The 25,048-nt window shown below is 42.7% G+C and overlaps 1 protein-coding gene across 1 annotated transcript; it reads left to right on the top strand.

Moving 5' to 3' along the window:
* The first annotated feature begins 843 nt into the window (after positions 1 to 843).
* On the top strand, positions 844 to 23,657 carry fam167aa (family with sequence similarity 167 member Aa). The gene is made up of 3 exons (XM_080193279.1): positions 844 to 872; positions 16,316 to 16,712; positions 21,851 to 23,657. The coding sequence occupies exons 2-3, from the start codon at positions 16,344 to 16,346 to the stop codon at positions 22,112 to 22,114; spliced, it is 633 nt and encodes a 210-aa protein (XP_080049405.1). The 5' UTR covers positions 844 to 872; positions 16,316 to 16,343; the 3' UTR covers positions 22,115 to 23,657.
* The last annotated feature ends 1,391 nt before the right edge of the window (positions 23,658 to 25,048 follow it).

Below are 25,048 nucleotides of genomic sequence, written 5' to 3'. Positions count from 1 at the left end.
GAATTTCAGGAAATTATGGTTGTAAATTGTGGGAGCTGAACTAGTAAAATTGGACGAGGAACAATTCAAAAATCTGACAATACCTCTCAGTGAATCCAAAAATGTGCAGATTAGATGGGATAGTCATGCTAAATTGTTTTTGTGTCCAAAAATGTTTAGGTTAGGTGGATTGGCCACGGTAAACTACCCCTTGGTATCCAAAAATGTTTAGGTTAGGTGGATTGGCCATGCTAAACTGCCCCTTAGTACCCAAAGAAGTGTAGGTTAGGTGGAATAGCCATAGTAAATTGTCCATTAGTGTGAGGGGGATTAGGAGGATAAATATGTGGGGTTACGGGGATAGGACCTGAGGGGCTCGATGGGCCGAGTGGCTTCATTGTGCACTGTCAGGGTTCTATGATTCTATGAGTCACTGCAATGGTTAAGGTGTTGAACAATTGTATTGGCACGGAGTGGAAAGTCCTCTTCTTGGGTCGATATATTGATGTGACGGGTGGCGCTAGGACCGAGGCGGGGAGATGGTGCTGCGTTCCCTGTCAGACAGACACAGACAGACAGAGATAGAGAGAGGGAGGAGGCTGCGGAGCTGAGCAGCAGCGCACACCAACCACTGGCTGCAAAATATCTTTTGCGGTCTCCTGGCAACATCCCTGACGCACAAATCCCAGTCTTTCTACTAACCACCTCCCCCCCCCCCAACCCAACAACTACCACCACCACCTTCCCCCACCGGCAGCCAGGGACGAGCGACTCGCATTCAGATAAAAGCAGGGTGATGAGTGCAGGTAGCACAGCCCAGTGCAGAAAGCTGCAGCATGGACTAAGCAGCTGCGGCGGCTGGTGGTGGCGTTCCAGTGGTGTGTGTGTCTCAGGTAAGCTGAGGGTCTGTCCCAGTGCTATCCATCTGCATTAACATTTCACTCTCATTACTGGTTCTTAGAACAAAACAGGAGCCTGATTGTAAGGAGGGAGGGGGGGGGGGAGGTGTTGGTGGGAAGCAGATACGTTTGCTTTGCTTTTGTACCTACCTGAACAAATGGTGTAACATCTCATTAGCAGATAAACTGAAAGAGGTTTGGCGGGAATGCATCTCATCTCTTTAAACTGTTCTTACGCCGCCCCCCCCCCCCCCCACTCCTGTGGCTGGACTCTGCGTCTTATTTCTTATCTGCGTCATTTGAGACTAACCACTAAGGCTTTTCCCTCTTTTTGTGTTTTTTTCTGTTATTGCCATGATTTGGATGTGGATTCACTCAATTGTACATCAAACAGATTTTGGAATAGCTTTGAATTGCATAATGTTAAAAATATTCCTCATTTTAAAATACATGGCGAGTGCAGATTAATAAATAACGAGAGAATTTTGAGACTCACAATGAAAAAGCAGTTTATTTGATAAAATATTTATTTGGAAGGGTCATCCAGTAAGTCAGCCATCCCTCGTTGTAAATTTCGATAGAAGACAGTGAGCCTGAGGAGTGGAACACCCTGCACTGTGGAATCAGAAAGGTTACTATGTAGATGGAAGCCTGTCATCTCTGTGCGGAAACAAAAGCAACTCCGTTTCTCCCATTCACCCATTGTTTCCCCGTAGCCCTGCAAAGTTTTGTTTTATCTTCAGCTGCTCATCTAACTCCCTTTTGAAAACCACAGTTGAATCTGCCTCCTCCAGGCATTCAGGCAGTGCTTTCCTGATCTTAACCGCTCGCTGTCCTTCTTCTCATGTGGAGATTGGTTCTTTTCCCATTTACTTTAAGTTGGTATACTCAGGTTCTTGAGCGTTCAGCCAACAGGAATAGTTTCACCCCGCCTACTTTGTCTAGACCCCTCATGGTTTTGAAATCAAATCAAATCGCTCCACCTTCTCTTCCCTGAGGAGAATAACCCCAATTTCACCAGTCCATTCACATAACTAAATCTAAAATCCTTTGTCTTTGAATCATTCTCATAAATCTTTGCTCCACTCCCTCTAAAGCGTTCCCACCCTTCATAAAGTGCAGTGCCTGGAATTGGATACAATCCTCCAATTGAGGCTGAACCAGCATTACGTAAAGATTCATAACTTCCATGTTATATACTGTAAACGCTTCTATTTCTAAAGCCCAGGATCATTTGTGCCCTTTAACCACTTTCTGGACCTGCCCTGCCATCTCCAACGATGTGAGCACATATGAAATCACATTTTTATTTAGCAAATGCAAAGTCCCTAAGCCAGGGAATGACCCCTTGTGTTTACCCTGCTATTCCCCAACACTAATGGGCAATTTAACATGGCCAATCCACCTAACTTGCATACTCTTGGATGTGGGAAGAAATTCTCATAGATACAGGGAGAATGTGTAAACTGCACACAGACAGTTCCCAAGGCCGGAATTGAACTTGGTCCCTGGCGCTGTGAGGTAGCAGGCAGTTTCGTCCAGTTCTGCTATATTAAGCGCGATTAGGCCACAGCTGCGTCCGTAGTTTGGAAACTTTTCTGTATTATGTACATAATTTTCTCTCTCCCACAGGCACATAGGAGGCTAGCATATATGTCCCATCTGTGAAGGATGGCCAAACAGGCCTGTACATGTTGAGGGTGGCACAGTGGCAGAGTAGTTAGCACTGCTACCTCACAGTGCCAGGGACCCAGATTCAGTTCTGGCCTTGGGTAACTGTCTGTGTACAGTTTACACATTCTCCCCATATCTACAAGAGTTTCCTCCCACATTCAAGGATGTGCAAGTTAGGTTGATTGGCCATGTTAAGTTGCCCCTTAGTGTCAGGGTAAACACATAGGGTTACAGGGATTGTCATCAGTGTAGGTTGGATGGGCTGAATGGCCTCCTTTTGCACTGTAGGGATTCTATGAGAGTGGTCCACCCTTTCCTTGGAAGGTTAAAACCAGGCTGCTGTTGGTTGGATTTGAAACCTGGTACTTGTTTGTCATGTCCTGTGATTTCCATTCATTTGTGCAGGTGGAGTTTGTGTTGGAATCCTGTGTGGGACGGTTTTTCCAGATCGGCCTTCATGATGGGAGTTGTACTTTGGGTGGGCTGAACAGCATGAAGTGGCAATTGTGGGGCGGAGGGGGCACATCACCAACTTTTTCTATCAATTTGTGAGTCATTGCACGTTGGGAGATATATGGAGGAGTGATGTTTGCCAGGACAGGGAGCCAGGGGATTGGTGTTGAGCAGAGTTTCAGTGAGGTGGTAGCAGCACCTCACATTGCGCCAGCTACTTTAGCTATCAAGTTGTTTCTGGACTTATCTTAGCTGCAGTTGTTTTTAGGTGTCCCCGGAAGGCCCTATCTACAGTCATTCTGAGGTAAGTCGGATTTGGGTGGTGCATTTAACTTTAGCCATTCACCTGAATGTTGAGCTCTTTATTAGCTTTTGCATCATGAAGATGGAATAGGCTGCGTATTGTTTTTGTGGTGTTGTACTTGGTTTGAGTCGCCATGTGTTGCAGTGAGGGGGCTTTGAGGTGGAGGAACCCAGCATCTGTCTTCAACTTTTTCTGAAAACCGTTTTCAAAGTAAGTGGCACGGGCCAGCCAGCATCTGTTCTCCTGTGCTGCGGTACCATCCTGGTCAATGCTAAGGACTTCTTCTATGATTGGGTAATTGCTGAAGGAGGATTTTGGCTGGGATGAAAAGCAAAGAGATTGGATGGTAGCTAGCTGCAAGTATGGGGTCTTTTCCAGGTTTCAGTACCGCGATGATCTTTGCTGTCTACCATTTCTTTGGAATGGTGTTGGAATTTATAACCATCATGTAAAGCCAGGTCAGCCAGGCAAGAGCTCCAGGTGTTTCAGAAATTCTGGCAAGATATTGTCATCTGCTGACTTCTTTAATTCTGCAACCTTAAAGGGTGCAGGGCTAATGTCTTCTCCGTGTTGCTGTTGGTGTTGTCTTAGCTTACCCCAGATGTTTCTTTTGGTGTTTATGTCAGGTGTGTGTTAGCTATGGCAAGCAGGTGCTGGCAACATGGTTGGAAGTAACTGAGGGGCGGTTTTGGGTGGGTGGCTTTTGGGTTGCTCCAAGGTGACAGCTTAGGCTCCATCCAGCTCTTCATGCTGGAGTGTGTGAAGTTTAGTTCTGCAAAGGTTTCCTCCCACCTGGTGCAGCATACAGCATTGAGGGGCTCAATGTCCTACCTCTGGGTCCCATGATGCTTTGTATGCCTTCAGGAGGGTAGCACTCTCTTCATCTGAGCATGGGATGCAGATGGGATATGCAGACTGCTTTGTAGATAGCACCAGAGATGGCTGTCTGCTTCATCAACAGTGATGTTTCGTAGTGGGATGTTGAGATGCTGCATTCCAGTTGGCTTTCAGGAAGTTCCACCGCATCTTCTGTGGACTGTTGACCACTGCACACATAGACATCTGTGAACAAGTAGAAGATGGTGTGAGAAGTCATGGCTATGTGCCAGGTGGGGAGTCCCATTAAAAAAACTAACGCAGCGCAGGTCGAGGAAGTAATCCCCATGCCATCTGGCTGAATGGAATGTTCCTCCCTGCTTGGGGTTGTGTATAAGTATCAGATCATTTCTGGATGCCCACTCTGCAAGCGCTTCACTGTCACTGTCCAGTACTGGGCATCCCCTGTCTGAATGATGAAGTTTCCCACATAGATGATTGGGTGGGGAGAGGGTGGGCAAAACATGTTGCTCCCAGCTGGTGCTTAGGGGCTTGGGGACATTGGGTATGTGGAACCCACCAACCGCTAGGGTGTCAGTTACCTCTTGGACTATCCTCCACCACACTGTCAGGGAGTGTATTTCAGTTCCTAACCAATCGCTGCCAGAAGAAGTTTTTCTTCGTGTCGCCATTGTTTCTTTTGCCAATTACCTTGAATCTGTGCCCTCTCATTCTTGATCCTTTCACAAATGGGGATAGTTTCTCCCTATCTACTTTGTCCCTCACGGTTCTGAATACCTCTATTGAATCTTGAAGATTGAATCTTCTTTCAACCTCTGCTTCTGCACGGGAAGTAGTCCTAACTTCTCCAGTCTACCTACGTAACTGAAGTTCCTCATCCCTGGAACCATTCTCGTGAATCACCTTGCTACTTTATAATGCCTTTACTTCTTTCCTAAAGTGGGGCACTCAGAACTGGGCACAATGCCCTGGCTGAGACTGAATCAGAGTTCTGTGCACTTTAACAAAACCTCCTTGTTTTGTACTTTATATCCCTATTACTGAAGCTGAAGATACTTTATGCTTTATTAACCACATTCTCTACCTGTAGTGCCGCCTTCAATGATTTATACACATGTACCCACCCCCACCTCTTTGTTCCTCCATTCACTTTAGAATTGTATTATTTGTTTTATATTGCTTCTCATTTCTTCCACCAAACATTTCCCTGCATTAAATTTCATCCGCTGGGTGTCACCCCATTCTACCAACCTTTCTATGTCCTCTTGAATTCTGTCACTATCCTTCTTTCAGTTCACAGTATTTCCAACAACTAGTGGTAGTTAACACTTTCATGTCACTATCTGTCTTGATTTTCAGGCAGATCTCCATCCAGACCAGACAGAAACCTCACTCATTAATGCTAGTTAGCCATTAAGACCTCCGATGTCATTTTTGTTTCTGCCAGCCTCAATACTCGCACCCAAATATAAGGAGGTACAAGTCTTAAACTAATCATTTTCAGTAAAAATTATAGGAACTCTCAGGAGCAGTGTAAAGCTGGAGCTATAAATTCATAGAGTAGAATTTTATGTCCTCGCTCGTCCTGAAACCATAAAATCCCGCCCAAGGTCAGTGGACCTTTCCATTGTCTGTCCCTCATCCGCTCGGATTCTCGTGGCAGGCGGGATGATAAAATTCCAGTGATAGAGTCGTACAGCTCAGAAAAGGCCCTTTGGCCCATTGAGTTTGCACCACAAAAGTTGTGCTAATCCCATTTTCCAGCACTTTGTCCCATATCTTTGAATGTTATGATATTCCACTTGCTCATGCAAATACTTTTTAAAGGTTGTAAGATTTCCAGCCTCCATTCCCTTCTCAGACAGTACATTCTAGATTCTGAGTGAAGTTTTTTTTTATATCCCCTCTAAATCTCCTGCCCCTCAAACTAAAACAGTGCTGCATCATGATTGAGCCCTCAACCAAGGGGTTCAGCTGCTTCCTTTTCGCCCTTTCCTTCCCCCTCATAATCTTATACACAGCAATCATGCTCCCCGCCCTCAGCCTTTTCTGCTCTAGAAAAACAACCTAACCCGATCCAGTCTCTCCCTATAGCTCAAATGCTCCATCGCAGGCAACATCCTGGTGAACCTCCTCTTAACCCTCTCTGGTGCAATCACATCCATCCTATAGTGAGGTGACCAGAATGCCGCACTAGTCCTTATCCATAACAAACTTGAATCGTAATATGTTGTGGTCAGTAGCACTAAAATTCTCCCCCACTGCCACATTGAACACTTAGCCTAGCATCATAGCACAATATAACATCCTAACAGTGCAGGAGAAGGCCATTTGGCCCATTGAGCCTGCACCGACAACAATCCCCACCAGATTCTATCCCACATATTTACGCTGCTAATCCCCCTGGCACTGAGGGGCAATTTAGCATGGCCAATTAACTTAACATGCACATCTTTCGGAGTGTGGGAGGAAACCAGAGCAGCCGGAGGAAACCCACACAGACACCGGGAATCCGTTCACTAGGCTTCGTTCTCCAGAAACATCCAGCATTGCATCATCCCATGTTGGACCTTCTACATATTGATACAGAAAACTCCTCTGAATGAATTTCAAATAATCGACCCCCCCACACCATAATTATTCCAGTTTATTTTGGGGAAGTTGAAATCCCCGAGTACAATTACCCAATTATTATTCTTATACACCTCAGTGAATTGTCTGCATATTTGCTCCTCTATTTCCCCTGACATTTTGAGGGCTTATAAAACACTCCCAGTAATGTGGCTACCCATTTTATATTCCTAAATTCCACCCACAAAGCCTCATTTGAAGACCATTCAAGATATTATCTCTCCTTACTGCAGCAGTTGATTCCTTAGTTAATAATTCAATACCACCTCCCCTTTTATACCGTTCTCTATCTTGCCTAAAGATCCTATACCCTAGAATGTTGAGTTGTCAGTCCCACCCTTCTCTCAACCATGTCTCTGTGATGGCAACAATATCACACTTCGAAGTTTCAATCCATATCCTTTACTCATCAGTCTTACCTGTTACACTCCCAGCATTAAAGTAAAGACTATCCAGCCTTGCCTTATTCACTTGCACTCAATACAACTGAACTCATTCTGACTCGATTCCTTTACCTTAGCATGATGTGTCTCTATTTTAATGATGTTCGGTGTCACTCCCCCGCCAAACTAGTTTAAACTCCTCCCAACAGCACTAACAAACCTTTCTGCAAGAATGTTTGCCCCAATGTAGTTCATGTGCCGACCATCCCATTTGTACATGTCCCACCTTCCCCAGAAACAGCCCCAGTGTTCCAAGAATCTAAAATCTCCCTCCTGCACCAACTCTTGAGCCACACATTCATCTGTCCTATTTTTCTATATCTACTCTTGTTAGCATGTTGAACCCTGAAGACTTCCAAACTCAATGCATTTGGGCTGTAGGTTGGAGATACTTACCGTTTTCAGTGCTACTTCTTTTCATTCTTAACTCTTGTGCTCCTCCAGTTTAAGGTATTGCTGCTAACGATTCACATTTAGTCACCTTAACCGACCCAATGTTTTTACCTCTAGCTCAGTGAACTGCTTACTGGAGAGAATGTTTTGTGCTGGCAGCTTACTAATATTTTTACATTAAAGACACAAGACTAAAATGGATTGGAATCCCACTGACCCTTCCCAGCAGATGCTGTATCTCTTCTGACTACCACATTTTCTGACCACCACTGCCTTGACCACTATCTCCCCTACCATTTCCTACCCCAACTATTGCACTATTGCCGATCCCAGTATCCCTTGACCGCCCTAAGCACCCTCTTCCCGGGACATGCCCTATCCTGACTACCAGATGTCCATGCCATCGCTTGCCGAATAATGCCACAAAAATAAATTTCTGCTTCTGTGATTTAATAATAATCTGTATGAAAATAACTTTACTTACTTCCTCTTTGTCTTCTAGTAATAATTCTGAACCTGAAAATCCAATTAAGCACCATTGATCCTAGTGTAATAGCTGGGATGTGCCACAAGAAAACTTCACAGCTGATTCCAGGTCAGGAGGGAATTTCCTGATTTAAATATTCTTGGTAGATGCCAGTACCAATTTGGATGGATTCCAGTCGCCCACCATAATAGTCACTATTGCAAGAGAGACTTGCTGCTTGAAAGAAACGCATTACTAGGCCCATCAGCTTATTTATTGCTTGAGCCATGGTGTGCTCCACCATTCACTGAAATGTTCTGTCTACAAGGATTTATGCTGAGACCCAGGCCTGAACCCATAGGGCAGGCCCTACTTCTGCCTACCAAAAGGACACGATGGGTTTTTTTACCTGACACTACACCAAGCCAGCAGCTCACAGTCTGGATCAGGGATACTCTCTGCCAGGAAAGCCCCTCTCCTCCTTTGACCATGCTGTGATTGACACTGTGGACCAGTTTTGAACAGATGAGGAGTCAACCCAAAATGAGGCCTTGTAGAAAGTAGCAGCAATGACGTAGCTCCTGGTGATCTAGTTGTGGCCATGTTTCTGGGCCTTGCGTGCACTCCCACCCTTCAGTCTGCAGAGTTTTGCAGACCCCATTTGGTTGTCAAATCAGCAGTCACAACAACATTTTCTTTATTTCTCAAAATGATTTTGGAGCTATATCCTTTCGTTTCTGGTTTTTGAAGCATATTTTCCTTATTGTTCTTACAGTGGGTGCCTAGAACTCAGGAAACATTCTAAATGTGGCCCAACCAAATTCAGAAGTCTTTTTGACTATATTCAAGATCGCTATATATGAAAATCCATAATCTAATTTGTCTCCTTATGGTACTTATACTAACAATTCCACCTTTGACAGGGTAATGGTAAAGAGAAACCAAGAAAATTGCTTTAAGTTATTTTGTAAGAGAGACACAAAAGGAGTCAGAGGTAAAAGTTAATGGTGGGTAAATTTAGAATAGGTGTTAGTATATTCCTCTTGATACAAAGCATGGCCATTGTAAGAAATTGTCTTCCAGATAGAGTAGTGTAGTTGAAAACACTTAAACAATTGCAGTTGAATGCCACAATAGGAGCCATCTTTGCCCAATGCCAAGAACAAGACCATTTGGGTTAAAGTAAAGTTTACTTATTAGTCACAAGTAGGCTTACATTAACACTACAATGAAGTTATTGCAAAATTTCCCTAGTCACTGTACTTTGACGCCTGTTCAGGTCAATGCATCTAACCAACACTTCTTTCACACTGTGGGAGGAAACCGGAGGAAACCCATGCAGACAGAGGGAGAACGTGCAAACTCCACACAGACAGTGACCCAAGCCAAGCCAGGAATTGAACCCGGGTCCCTGACACTGTGAGGGAGCAGCACTGACCACTGTGACACTGTGCTGCCTACCAGTGTTTGCAAAGTCACATCAGTAGTAGCTGTCCTGGGCCATACTGTTCAGTCCCTGAACAGAGCCTTCCTGAAACCCAGGTGGGCTGCAGAATTTTACTTACATTGTAATCTCTCCAGTCCAGAATGCTTGGGACCAAATGGATTTCAGAATTTCCTGCATTATAGAATAACGTTAGCACGCTGAAGCACAAGAGAACCAGAAAACCTCGCAGGTATACATATTTACCTGAAAGACAAAACAGTGATAAAGCACTATGTAGCAGTATTAGAAATGGTTTTACTCATCAAAATACTGTCCCTTCCACACTTCCACTCCCGAAGCACTGTACTAAAATGATGGCATTGACATCAAAGGAATACTTGAGTCTGTTCACAAGATTTCTGGACAGCTTGAGTTTCTAAACAATTGATTTCCGCTCTGGAGAGCTTGCAGTTTATTTATTTATGATTAATCATCTCTGGGATTGATTACTTACTTATGAAAAGTTTAGGCTGTCCAAGAGGCTCAACATGAACCCCTGCCAGATGTGGACTGAAGTGAGGTCCATGGTAGTCTTTCGGAGGTGTAAGTGGGAGATTTGTTCAGTGAAGTTTGAAGCTCCCTCATTCTGCCACTTGATTTTGGAGGCAGCCAACCGCGCAAAGCACAATTTTAAAGTTCAGTCTGAGTTGAAGTGCGATCCCCACAGCACAGGGACCATGCGACCATCACAACAGGAAAAGACAAGGTCAGAGCACCAAAAAAAGTGGATTTCAGCCCATCTCATTTATTATTTCAGATAGGTAGATAGTATCCCTTTGTGGAATGTAGATTCATTTGACAGACTGCCCAAAGACTCAGAGCGGCAATCCATTGGAAAGGTCAGCAAATGGATTTGTTAAGGACAATTCATGTTTAACTATCTTGCTGGAGTTTTTTAATCATATTGCAGAGAGTTGATGAGGGGATGCTGTTGATTTCAGGTAAATGCCTTCCAGAAGGCATTTGATAAAGTACAGCACAACAGACCTGTACGCAAAGTTAGAGCTCATGGAATAAAAGGAACAGTAGCCACATGGATATGAAATTGGCTGAATGATGGGAAATAGAGGATAAGTGGGTGTTTTCCACAGGACCTTGCTCTTCCTGATACATATTAATGATCTGGACCTTGGTGTGCAGGGCATAATTTGTGGCTGATAAAGAAGTATTTTCATTCCTGAGAAGAATAGTGTAGAGAACATAGACAGGTTAATGCAATGGGTGGTGAAGCACTAGATGAAATTTAATGTAGGGGAGTGCTTCATCTTTGTTGAGAAGAACATATGATCGAATATTTCTCCAACCCAATGCTGCTGCAGATTTCTAGTGGGACCTCCTGAGCCTAGCCACAGAAATACGCAGCACAGAGTCACTCATGGAACTCTGATGTAATGGAGTAGTACTGGGGGAAGACAGGACGTGGCCCCTTTTTAATGGCATTAGCTGCCCTACTTTAATTTTAAAGAGCCTGTTTGAATGTTAGTGAGTAGGTGTTAGTGAATTTAATGTTAGGGGATGGACAAGTGGGTGGGTGATTAGATAGGTGAGTGAGGTAGGTAAGGAGCTAGGTGGGTGAGGTAACAGGCTGCTGAGATGGCAGATGGGTGAGCTGGCAAGTCAGTGAGGTGATAGATAAGTGGGTATGGCAGCAGATAGAGTTGATAGGTGGGTGTGATAAGTGGGTGAGGTGGTAGGTGGGTAAGCTTGTAGGTGGATGAGGTGGTGAGAGGGGGAAGCTGTAGATGGGTAGGGTGGCAGCTGGGTGGGATGGCAGGTGGGTGAGTGGTAGTCAGGTCTATGGGGTAGTTTGATGGTTGGATAGTTGGGCAAAGAAGGTAATTGAGTTGGGGGCAGGGTAGTTGGGAGGTCCAGACAGTACAGTGGTTAAGTGATTAGGGTGCAGCGAGGGCACAGGGGTGTCAGTTGTGTAAGTACCCAGAAGTTGGACCAGGTTTTAATCTGTCTAACATTTTTAGCTAACTATTCAGACAAATACCGCAAAACTGCCCAACACTAATTCTAGAGTCGGAGACATTTAGGGAGGATCCTGGGAACAGTGGAATTGCCTATCAGAAGTTGAAACTTTCCAGGCTATACTCACATAGGTGGCTCATCAGGTTAGGATCCTGACATATATATTCAGTCAAGTTTCTCATCTCTAACAAACCAGAGAATAGAAGGTTTGGACCAACCTAAGCTAATGGATATAATTGTAAGGGGATGTATAGACATGCATAAACTACAAAAGCAAAGAATTCCAATTAAATCTGTATAAAACACTGGTTTAATCTCAACTGTATTTCATCCTGTTCTGGGCACCACACTGAGGAATAATGTGAAGGCATTAGTGGAAGTGCAGAAAAAATTTGTGAGAAGGGTTGCCGGGCCGAGGAATTTCAGTTTTGTGGATAGATTGGAGAAGTTGGGAGTGTTTTTGTTGGAGAAGAGAATGTTGACAGAGGATTTGATAGATACATTTCAAATCATGAAGAGGCTGGACAGTGCAGATACAGAGAAAATGTGCTCACTTGCAGAAGCAATGAGAATCATAGAGCACAGTGTTAAGATAATTGGCAAAAGAAGCAGTGGCGATATGAGGAAAATGGTTTCATGCAGCGGGTGGTTAATGTACTGCCTGAGAATGTGATGGAGGCAAGTTCAGTTGAGGCTGTCAGGAGGGAACTGAATCATTATCTGAAAATAAAAAACTTGCTACAGGGAAAAGCTAGGAGTGGTTGGTGAATTGCTGCATCAGAGTGGTAGCATGGACAGAATGAACTAAATGGCCAAATCTTGTGCTGTAACCATTCTATGTTTCTATAAATGTGTCAAACATTTGTACTCTTCAAAAATGTCAGGGTCAGCGGCTGAATCGCTACTTTAATGCATGAATTCAGCACCTCCGACTGTTTGTCCAAACCAGATCAAGGTCCCTGGTCTTATTATCAACTGAAAGCAAATATAGAACAAGCATATCCAGCAGCCAAAACAAGAAAGGTGACCAGATTGCCCTAAAAGATCCGGATTCCACTTTCGTGAGAGGGTAATCAGTTAATGTAAGGTTTTACTCTGAGCTGATTGGAGCGTGGAGCGGGTTGGGGTTAGGTGGAGGTGGACTGTGTGAAAATGTGCAAACTACACTGACATCAGAATGGTTTGTCAACTTTGACCCAAAACCGTCTTGAAGCGGGTGGTGTCAACCACATTCACCAAAGCCACAGGTGGGAAGCTTGGTCAGTTTCAGGTTGGGCTTCCCTTGACATTAATCAACAAGTTGTAAATGTCAAAGGGATAGTGTTTCACCTGCTGCACTGCAGAAAGTCAGCTTCTGGTCCAAAAAATTAGAAAAAAGCCCAGAATCCTTCCAGAACAATTTCCAGCAATTTCTGTAAAAGCCCTGGGGATCAGCCACTCAATGTCCAGTACAACCAGAAAGAGCATACAGGGTGCATTCGCCACACATTTCTACATTTAAATCACAATTGATGTCAGACAACCGACGTAGAGTTCCAGTTTATTTATTAAGACTTTTGAACAGGGGTGCTAGGGGTGCTTGGAGTCTATTTAAAGACCTGTCTGAAAATTGAATCTACAGGAAAATGGATATACAAGATACGCACTGGCTTTTCTCTGCCAATCATTTCCTTTTCAGATGAGAAATGGCAGCTGGCTGTTGAAAATCTCTGACCCCTGAAACACGGTGCTGACAGATAAGGAGACAACAGACAATAGGACTTAACTGCCTGTCAGGAGTAGGGCATCACATCCCATTCTGTATGATAGCTGTATTGTCATATCTGTTGAAGCTTTGCCCCAGAGATTCAACATCAAGATAAAAATCTCTGAGCTCATGCAGCACTTTTTTTTGGGGGGGTGGGGTAAGGGGGTGGTGGGGCAGACCTCTTTATATTTCTCCCCCACCCCTCCTCTTGACTCAATCACCTAATAATAGCAATGTTCACAATACACGGGCAGTCTGCTCTTAACCGCTGTGCAGATGATGGGTTATAACGGTCATTTTTGGTTGCTGTGGATTAAATCTACCATTTGCTTTTCCTTGGTGGCGTCCTTCCAATCCAGTGGGAGGTGGGAAGAAACCCCAGATAATTCTTCATAGAAGAACCATCATAGAATCCCTACAGTGCAGGAAGAGGCCATTCGACCCATCGATCTGTGCCATCTCTCTGAAAGAGCAGCTGACCCAGGCCCAACCCCTGCCCTACTCCCATAATCTCGTGCATTTACCATGACTAATCCATCTAATCTACATGGCTGGAATTCTCTGGCTGTTCATGCCGCTGGGATTTTCCGGTCCCACCAGTCGCACGCCCTGCCCGGGAAGGAAAAGGAAAATTAAGGAAAAGTGGGCATTTCCTCTCAGATGCTAAGTATTTAGCTGAACCCAGCTAAACACAAAGACTTGCAAATGACAGTATGCTGGTTAAAGAAGTATTTACCAACATGTACTGGGAGAAAGGCAGCCAGACATGTTAAATCCTTTCTGAAGTTTACAATGCAATGGCAAAACGCTTATGTTTTCGACTGTTCATTTCTCCCACCTACTCTGTTATCCTAACTGGATGTTTCAGTTGCATTAGTGCACATTATTTTCCTTCACCAATTGTATCCACCCTTCTAGTAGAAGGTCTGTAGGACCCGGAAGGTCCTACCCACTGTAACTAAGCAACATCACTTATGTAAAGCCATCAAAGGCAGCTTTCTCACCATAAGCCACAGGGTTGAAAAGGTGATGTTTCCACTAACTTATTCTGCCTTATTATCAGTAAGAATTGAATATTTGAGTCAGTGGAATTGAATACTTTATATACTTTGTGAATACTTCTATTCATTTTCTAGAGTATCAGAATTTGAACTCTCCATGACTTTTCTGATAACATAACTTTATTCTGTGGCTTATTGTTCCCAAAGAATGTGGCCTGTCTAGTTTACACTTCCCATTATGCCACGGGGCAGTTTACATTCAAAAATACTTGCTTAATTCAAAAATGTATGTTTACTATCCAAAGCAGTAGTTTTTGTGAGTGTCTGTGCAAGTTGTACCTTTATATAAAGTAATTATAAGGCACATTGTTTGATTTTGATTTGATTTATTATCGTCACATGTATTAGCATAAGTGAAAAGTATTGTTTCTTGTGCGCTATACAGACAAAACATACCGTTCATAGAGAAGGAAATGAGAGTACAGAATGTTGGTGTAGGTGCATTATGGTTCTTATTCTAAGTTAATTCCTCCCGTTTAGTAATTTTATTAGTTTTCTAAATCCCAGGGTTTTCTGAACCCTTCTAACAGAATCATTCCAGTCAGTGGGAGGTGGCAAGAAACCCCAGATAATTCTTCATAGAAGAACCACCATAGAATCCCACAGTGCAGAAAGAGGCCATTCGGCCCATCAATCTGCACTGAATCTGCAAAAGAACATCTTACCCAGGCCCATCCCTCTGCCCTAATCCCGTAACCTCGCACCTTTCCTTGGCTAATTAATCTAATCTATACAGCTGGAATTCTCTGGCCATTCACACCAGCAGGATTCTCCAATCCTATCAGCAACGCCAAGGTTTCCCACCAACATGGGTTGAGGTCAGTGGGAATTCCCATTAGCAGCGGCGGAACCAGAGAATCCCGTTGCTGGCAAGCAATGCCGGTGGCAAACACACGGCTGGGAGGCCAGAGAATTTCGCCTCACATCTTTGGATACTCAGGAGCAATTCAGCATGGCCAATCCATTTAACCTGCACTTCTTCGAAGTGTGGAAGAAAACCAGAGGAAACCCACACAGACACGGGGAAAACGTGCAAAACTCTACACAAAGAATGCCCACCAATCCTAAAATGGAGCTGCCTTAACTTCAGATTAAACCTCAGATAATGGTAAACAGAGTTTCCACCAACCTTATCGCAGGTGAATGGGAAAGCCCATGAATAAGCTCCTGGCATCTGCCTCCAGAGTTGTTATTTCTGATATAACTGCATTGCTGCTTCCTAACATGGAGATGCCGGCATTGGACTGGGGTAAGCACAGTAAGAAGTCTCATAACACCAGGTTAAAGTCCAACAGGTTTGTTACTTCCTAACAGGAATACTCTTTCTCACAATAGAATTTATCACTAACCTGCCAGGAGGCTGGATCTGGTATTGTTACCACATTGGTGGGCAAGGAAGTGCATATTGAATTTGAAAAACGCAATTTGCATTTACATTAGATATATTTAATATTGCAGTGAGATCAGTATTCTGCCCATCATTTTTGGGATTTCATCATTATGTTGAACAATCAAGCTGGAATTTCTGCGCTTGGGAAAAACTCTGTGGTCAGATGAAAAGTGCTATGTCGAGAGTTGCACGTGGCCTTCCGGTGAATACTAAAGCAAGCTGGCAGAAGTAAAAATGTGTCTTTTGTATATGAACAAACATTTTTTTGTGTTTCTTCTCCTGATACCCATCAGGATTTTCATCAGAAACTTTAGAAATCTGCTTTGAAAGGAACGGGCAAAAATGTGTCACTGTAAAAGTCAAGTTATTTTAGTTCATGTCATGAATAAAATGTTGCACTGTAACAAAAGACCACTAAAATACAAAACATTAATAATACCAGTAAAATCAACTCATAACGCAATCGTGTTTCCACAAGTATCTTAAATGAAGAGAAACGTTAAAACTAGGAGTACTGAAAGCTTTCTAAACACAGTTCATTAGAACAGGATTTCAGAGCATCTGTTTCTCTCTTACAGCCAGCAGCTACAGCTTAAATAAGACACAATGGCCACACAGTCTGTGCCACAGCTTGAAATAAAGCTTTTCGAAGATGGGCAGGACGACCCAGAGAGTCAGAATGATGATCATCTGAGGAGTCTGAAAGCACTCACCCAAAAACTGAGGCTGGAAACTAGGAGACCTTCCTATCTCGAGTGGAAAGCCAAACTCGAAGGAAAAGACTGGAAAGCCTCAAAGCCATCAGAAGATCAAGGGCTGCCGGCGGCAAAGAAAGCCAGCGAGGAGCCCAGCAATCTCAAGAGATCAGCGAAACAGCTCAGCGGGAGTGCTGTGAGGGATGGCAGTCTGACTTCAGGAAAATTCAGCGGCTTTGAAAATATTGACGAGGCACTGAACTGGCTCAGGAAGGAATTGGTAAGTTCAAGCACATTCATTTTTTATCTTTTATCCTTAACGTTAATAAGACATCCTTCCTTTCCTAGATCTTCTAAGACGTATTGCTGGAATGTGAATAGAACTAACAAACTGCTTTTACTTCAATTTACAGCAGTTTGCAATGTTACCTCAGTAATCTGTTTACTGATTGTGTCCTTGAGTATTACGCTAGCATCCCTTCACTGACATAAAGCTCATTGACATGCAAACAAGGGCTCAATGTAGTTCCCATTAAAAATATTTATCTAAAACATCATAAAAGGGATGATTTACCCAACAGAGACCCACTCACTCACACACTCAGTTATCAGCACTTCCTGGTAGCAGTAGCAGCTTTGCATTGCAAGAACAAATTCATTTCACAGCTTGCTGTTGGCCAGTGGCCATTAATTTCAAAGCAAATTATATTATTCAACATAATAGATGTGGATGGTGGTGTAGATTTTGACAACAGATCGTAACTAATCATTGGATAGTGAAATGTAAAGTTAATGGCACTTTTCTCTTTCTCCAACCACTCTCCCTTAAAGAGAGAGAAGGAAAATAGAAACATAAAAACTGGAAGAAGGAGTAGACCATTCAGCCCATCGAGCCTGCTCTGCCATTCATTTTGATCATGGCTGATCATCAAATTCAATATCTTGATCCCACCTAACCCCCATATCCCTTGATCCCTTTAGCCCCAAAGAGCTATATCTAATTTCTTCTTGAAAGCACACAACATTTTAGCCTCAACTACTTTCCACAACTTTACCACTCCCTGGATGAAGATATTTCTCTTCACCTCAGTCCTAAAAGAGTGATCCCTTATCCTCAAGTCATAAACCCTAGTTCTGGAATCCCCCACCATTGAGAACATTCTTTCTGAATCTATCCTGTCTAATCCTATTAGAATTTTATAAGTTCCTTTGAGATCCTCTCTCACTCGTCTGAACTCCCCAGTGCCCTGTGCTACTGACTATACCTCTATTGTTGTCACTCCAGCTCCCTCACACTGTCACTCAGTAACTCCTCCAGAACCCTATGTTACTGACCGTATCTCTACTCATATTAATCCAGCTCCCTCACACTGACACTCAGTAACTCCTCCAGAACCCTATGTTACTGACTGTATCTCTACTCATATTAATCCAGCTCCCTCACACTGTCACTCACATCACAGTGCCATAGTTTGCTCTTCCCTGTTCCCTGACACAGTTGTGCTCCACAATTTTTCTCACCTTGTTGCGGTTTTTGGGAAACTACTGCTAGAAACTGAGAGTCTCTGTTACAGTTTCTTGTTATAAAGTTATACCAAAACAGAAAAAAGTATCAGGAGGGAGTAGTTCTGTTTTTATTGCTGCTTTCTGATTTGATGTTTCAATTCGCTCCCTCCTTGTTTTCATTGTGATTAGGATGTTGCTTGCTTCTATCTTCAGTTTCTACTCCCCATAAATTGCTTCCTCTTATTCTCATTGCAGGTTCTATTTGTTTTTTATCGGTTTATTGCCAGTGCAGACATGATGGGCCGACTGGCCTCCTTCTGTGATTGTGAAGAGTGGATGAGGGACTTTATTGTGACAGTCAGAGAGAAACCAAACATCACAGCTTCAGAAACTAAAGTAAAAGGACAAATGTTGGAAGGGAGGTTGGAGTGCTAAGGCTAAGGAAGGATGATGTCAGAGGATAGAGTGTGAATAGATGGTTGTTGGACAGGTGTTGGTTACAGAATGTGTCTGTTAAATAAATCCTTGTAGTCTTCTCTATGTTAACACCAAATCTTTTTTAACTATTTGTAATTAGATACATATATACAGTAAAGGAGCTGTCTCTCTGTCTTGGATATCGAGAGATACTGTGAGCTGAGTCAAAGAGAAAAGGGAAACATTTGTCAAAGCTAGGAGGCTGGGAACACACGAAGCAAGTATGGAATACAAGGAAAGTAGAAAGAAACTTAAGCAAGGAGTAAGAAGGGCTAAAAAGGGTAATGAAAAAGCATGGGCCAGTAGGATTAAGGAAAATCCCAAGGCTTTTTATACATATATAAAGAGCAAGAGGGTAGCCAGGGAGTGGGTTGGCCCACTGAAGGACAAGGAAGGGAATCTATGTGTGGAGCCAGAGGAAATGGGTGAGGTATTAAATGAGTACTTTGCATCAGTATTCACCAAAGAAAAGAACTTGGTGGATGATGAATCTGGGAAAGGGTGTGTAGATTTTTTGAGTCACGTTGAGATCAAAACCAAGGAGGTATTGGGGTTCTTGAGAAACATTAAAGTAGACCGGTCCCCAGGGCCTGATGGGATATACCCCAGAATACTGAGAGAGGCAAGGTAGGAAATTGCTGGAGCCTTGAGAGAAATCTTTGTATCCCCACTGGCTACACAGGAGGTCCCAGAGAATTGGAGAATAGCCAATGTTGTTCTTTTGTTTAAGAAGGATAGCAAAAATAATCCAGGTAATTACAGGCCAGTGAGCCTTACATCAATGATAGGGAAATTATTGGAAAGGATTCTTCGAGACAGGCTTTATTCCCACTTAGAAATAAGTAGACGTGTTAGTGAGAGGCAACATGGTTTTGTGAAGGGACGGTCGTGTCTCACAAACTCAATGGAGTTTTTCAGGGAAGTGACGAAGATGATTGATGAGGATAGGGCAGTGGATATTGTCTACGTGGACTTCAGTAAGGCCTTTGACAAGGTCCCTCATGGCAGACTGGTGCAGAAAGTAAAGTTGCATGGGAATAGAGGTGAGCTGACAAGGTGGATACAAAACTGGCTCGGTCAAAGAAGACAGAGGGTAGCAGTGGAAAGGTGCGTTTCTGAATGGAGGGCTATGACAAATGATGTTCCTCAGGGATCAGTGCTGGGATCTTTGCTGTTTGTAATATTTTTAAATGATTTGGAGGGAAGTGGAACAGGATTGATTAGTAAGTTTGCAGACAACACAAAAATTGATGGATTGGCGGATAGCGATGAGGACCATCAGAGAATACAGCAGGATATAGATCAATTGGAGACTTGGGTGGAGAGATGGCAGATGGAGTTTAATCCAGACAAATGTGAGGTAATGCATTTTAGAAGGTCTAATACAGATGGGAAATATACAGTAAATGGTAGAATCCTTAAGAGTATTGATAGGCAAAAGGATCTGGGTGTTCAGCTACACAGGTCACTGAAAGTGGCAGTGCAAGCGGAGAAGGGAGTCAAGAAGGCGTATGGCATGCTTGCCTTCGTCGGCTGGGCTATTGAGTTTAAAAATTGCAAATCATGTTGCAGCTTTAGAGAACCTTAGTTAGGCCACATTTAGAATATAGTGTTCAATTCTAGTCGCCACACTACCAGAAGGATATGGAGGCTTTGGAGAGGGTACAGAAAAGATTTACCAGGATGTTGCCTGGTATGGAGGGCATTAGCTATGAGGAAAGGTTGGAGAAACTTTGTTTCTTCTCACTGGGGCGACGGAGTTGAGGGGAGACCTGATAGAAGTCTACAAGATTATGAGAGGCATGGACAGAGTGGATAGTCAGAAGCTTTTTCCCAGGGTGGAAGAGTCAATTACTAGGGGGCATAGGTTTAAGGTGCGAGGGGCAAGGTTTAGAGGAGATGTACGAGGCAGATTTTTTACACTGAGAATAGTGGGTGCCTGGAACTTGTTGATGGGGAAAATAGTGGAAGCGGATACGGTAATAACTTTTAAGAGGTGTCTTAACAAGTACATGAATAGGATGGGAATAGAGGGATATGGTTCCCAGTAGGGTAGGGGGTTTTAGTTAAGTCAGGCAGCATGGTCAGTGCAGGCTTGGAGGGCTGAAGGGCCTGTTCCTGTGCTGTAATTTTCTTTGTTCACACATCTCTGCTCAACACCACACTGATCCTAGGTCTGGGCCATATGTCCTCTTATCTCAGCCTTTTGGCTAAGATCAAATGCCAGGTCAAGCCCAAGCTGGGGTGCAATGTCTTATCTTGTCAGCTTGGATCTTGTTTGTCTGTCTTGTGGAACCATGAATTGGATTCAATTTGAATTTGAACAATTTTTTGGATCAAGCAAAGAGATTGATTAAGGATTTGCCCTGTCCATTCTGCACATTTGCTTTGTAACTCTGAGAAAGGAATATTTTATTTTAAATATGTCCTCTTATACCACTGTATTGGTGATACTGTACTCAGTCTCACATTAACCCTTTTTTTGACACACCCTTATACTACCATGAATTTAAAAGAAATAGGAAGTAAAATAACGAGAAGTCAGTAGAAAATCAGATGGGAACATTATAACTAAAAGGCACTTGGTGGACACAATATCTAACATGCCTTGAGCATTTTTGTGTTATAGACTGTGCAGTTGTGATTGGTTCATTGTGAACAGAGAACTTCACCTAGTTGACATGGATTAGTATGTTTTTTGGTTTTATAGTCACATTTTCTCAACTTTATTAGCACAAACCTTTAGTTATATCAGTTTCTATATAGAAATTAGAAATTGCTGCAAATTTGTTTTTTGATTGAATTTATGGCAAATCTTAGTAAACTCTACAATAATTCCAGTCACAAAGATTAATGAGCTAAGAGATGTATGTCATCATTTGTTGACCAGTGACATTGGGATGTCTTAATGAATTTAAATGAAGGCAAGGAATAGATACAGACAGAAACTACTTGGATGCAGGAACGAGAGTTCAATCCTTCCGAAAAGAGTGAACTGAAAGATAAATTTATTCAAGCATGAGTGAATACTGACAATAGGCTTCACATGGGTGACTTTAGATTAGTGCAAGGATTGACAGACAGTATTTGGCCTTACCCTTCAATTACACTGCCCATCTTCAGTCTGACCTGAGAGAATGTACACAAAGCCATTATTGTTTGAAAATTTTGATTACCAGAGGTAAAAACATTTTTGATTCAATTTTTGAATGTATTTTCCCAAATTGGCTTTGCTTTGCATGGATTTGATTGCATTTGGAAGCAGTTTTTTCAGCTTCTTTGATTTGTCCCTATTGACAAACCACATAAACATGGCATCCAACATTTTTGTGATTCTTCTGCTGCAAATGAGAAAATGTGCCTCTTTGTTGAACCAGTATTGAAGTGTTTCTGATGTTTGTTGGGGAACTAATCCAAGATTTATTTTTAAACCAGACAGAGATGCGCCTGCAAGACCAGCAGCTGGCGAGACAACTGATGCGCCTTCGCAGTGACATCAACAAGCTGAAGATTGAGCAGACCTGCCATTTGCACCAACGAATGCTTAACGATGCCACCTATGAACTAGAGGAGAGGGATGAACTGTCGGACTTGTTTTGTGACTTCCCGGTGACCAATGCCTTCACTCTGTCGGCACCTCTCAAACTTATCGGTGTGACTAAAATGAACATTAATTCCAGGAGGTTTTCTTTGTGTTAAAAGTACCGCGAGCGTTGTTCAGTTAAAACTGTAATAGCTTCTCTTTGGAGATGACTAGAGCAAGCTTTAGAACTACAGAGGAAGCAGTTTGATTGGTTTGCTTTTTCTGAGCTTTTTTTGCTGTCTTCTTTTCCAGGTTGTTTTTCCTTCTTTCCTCTGGCCTCTCTGAATTCAGCAATTAATGCTGCTGTATTAAACCATGTGTAATGGAAACTCTTTAAATAGGATGAGGATTTGAAGGGTCTTTGACCACATGGTCCAATCCTCTCCTCACACTACAGTAATGGTCGTCGAACATTAGAGATTGGGAGCATGGAATCTGGCAAGGTTTTCCACTTCAATTCCCCAGAATGGCTGCGATCACTCGTCTCATCCCAGCCTGTATCCAAAGATCAAATGTGATCAACATTCAAAACCAGTTCTGAAGAAGAGTCATAATGGAATCAAAACATTAACTCTGTTTCTCTCTCCACAGATAGGCCAGACCTTCTGAGTTTTTCTCGCACTTTTGTTTGATCATATTTCTGACTCTCTTGGTAATCAGGAGAGAAGAACCTTCAGTTTGAATGCAGTATTCAGAGATTTATGTAAGAAATTTCAAACGGAGGTAGAAACAGGTTGTCATGAATTGGCCTATCCTATTTTCCAATCCATGGAAGACAATGGAAAGGATAATTGGCACAAGCACACATTTCCCATATAGGGCCTATGGTAAACCAAAAATAAATGGTTGCTGTGTCTGTGAATAGAACCACAGGATTATTATCATGGACCATCACTGGTTCATAGTTTTAACTAACATTGGGGCAGTGCCCCTAAAAACAGTGGAGACTGACTTACATCTCTATTCTTGCTGACCCTACAGAAATATCCCACCCCTCCCCACCTAGCCCATGCCCGAGGTGCCTACCTGTATAAGGTGATAAGGATTTTTAATATGCGAATTGGGGTCCAGTGACACATTAAACATTTGTGTACGGCCTGTAAACTACTATGTATTTTCAGAGCTTTCTTAACAGATATATAGAAGGTAATCCGCCTGCTTCCATCTGTCCCTCATTAAAACTAATACCTTAAAATGAGTCTCCACCCCATAAAGAGGCCTTTTAGCTCTAATGTCTGAAAGACATTGAAATAAAAATTCCAATAATAATTTGTTTAAAATTATTTAACAAATCCAATGCACAGTTGTCATTTAAAGAACAGGTAGGTTTATGAGCTTTGCGAGTATGAAACTGGTGCTAAGATAACATAGGAAGCTAAAACACTGTGCATTACCATGCAGAGATACCACTTAGAATTCCCTGCATGAAAAGTCTTGCATCTTAGTCAAGACTTCGCTCACAGCTGCCAAGTGGAGGCCGGACATTAGAAGGAATCACTGAGAGACCATTGTCACAATCTCCCCAGTGACCATGGCAGAAACAGGACAGCATTGGCCGAGGCCCAGAAAACCATTTACCATCTGGGAATGAGGTCTGATGTAACAACAGCCAAACAGCGAAGGGGAAGAAATGCAAAACAGTTTACAGGAAAACAGGAAAGAAGCAAATTCATCGTCTGCATTGCTTCAGCTGAGACTCTGTGGACTTGTTAACATCGCAGTGTGAAGAAGATCAGATTTCCCACCAGCTCCACAACAATTGTTTGTTTGAGCCGTTGTGGGTGGGGGCATAGTTCTGCTGGGAGACAGTTTTCTGGGCCAATTTGGCAGACATAATAAGATGCAAATTAAAGAAATGCCTCCTCTTTAGTGTGGAAGGCTTGGGCAGATATTCACAAAGAGATGTCCAAAAGGGGAACAGTAATTTTTAAAGAAGTTTGGCTATTATATGGTGCAGAATACTGACTGCTCTCTATCAAGGAGACAGCAAATGCTGGGAGAAGATCTACGCCAATATGCTGAGTTCCTATGGAACTTTGCAGTTTCAATTTTTCTCTCATCACCTCTCTTCTGACAACAGTGGTTTATACAGTGGTGTTAACAACCATTCAACTTGCTGCTTCTCATGAGCCCAAACAGGGCTATTTGTTAAGTTGGCCCAATGACCATGCAAAATTTTTAACAGGTAGAGTCAAAGAACACTGGAAAGTAATGAATAAATTGTAACACTCCTAGTCTGCATGGTTCACTACCAAACCACTGAACCAAAGACAACAAAGTACTTGAAAGGTGATATTTTTCTCTCATGATTAATGCTGCATTTTAATCAATTTTTGACTTAGTTTTGTATCAAAGTATTGTGTGGATGAAAGTGGACAGGAGCACAAAAGCGAGATCAAGTCAGGTGAAGGAACCTGACTGCAGCCTTATCTGTCACCAGCCGAGTAAAGGAAAACAAGAGAGCGAGTGAATGAGGCCTAGGTGGATTTGTCCCACTCAGTGTTGCCTTGTATATATAAATGTTTCTGGTGTTTTATTATGATTTATATGGATAAAAAGTTGTGAATATTTGGAAGAGACTTAGAAAATTAGTAGAGGCACTGCTGAATTGACACATAATCAAGAAAAAAATTAGAAAGGACTGGCATTGTTTTGACAGGAAAAGATCTAGGAGGATTCAGGCAGCTAACAATAACAGGCAGCATCGACACGACCATGCTGTAACAATACAAACATACTGCTAAGCATGCACAAACCTTTAGATGGTATTGATGTTCACCAATGGGACTTAATGTCAGATTTTATTTGTTTGCTCAAAGTTTAAAAGAATCAATGGTTAGCAGCTTTATCTTGCATTTGTTGTTAGTCCTTTGATGGCATTAGTAACCCTTTGGCTTCACATCAGAACTAATGATACACTTTGACATGATTCCCAATGAAGAATCAAAAGTTGTAAATGGTTCAATAATTCTTAATCATTATCTCTTTTGAATAATGGCAGGCTTCCCCTGTTGTCAGTAGTTATTACTTTGTTATGGAAGCTTCAAAAT

Source organism: Carcharhinus amblyrhynchos, chromosome 7 (assembly GCF_965287045.1).
Source record: "Carcharhinus amblyrhynchos chromosome 7, sCarAmb.v2.hapA, whole genome shotgun sequence".
Classification (NCBI taxonomy): Eukaryota; Metazoa; Chordata; class Chondrichthyes; order Carcharhiniformes; family Carcharhinidae; genus Carcharhinus; species Carcharhinus amblyrhynchos.
The sequence above is the reverse complement of the archived record's forward strand: the minus strand, read 5'-3'. Positions and strand labels throughout refer to the sequence as shown.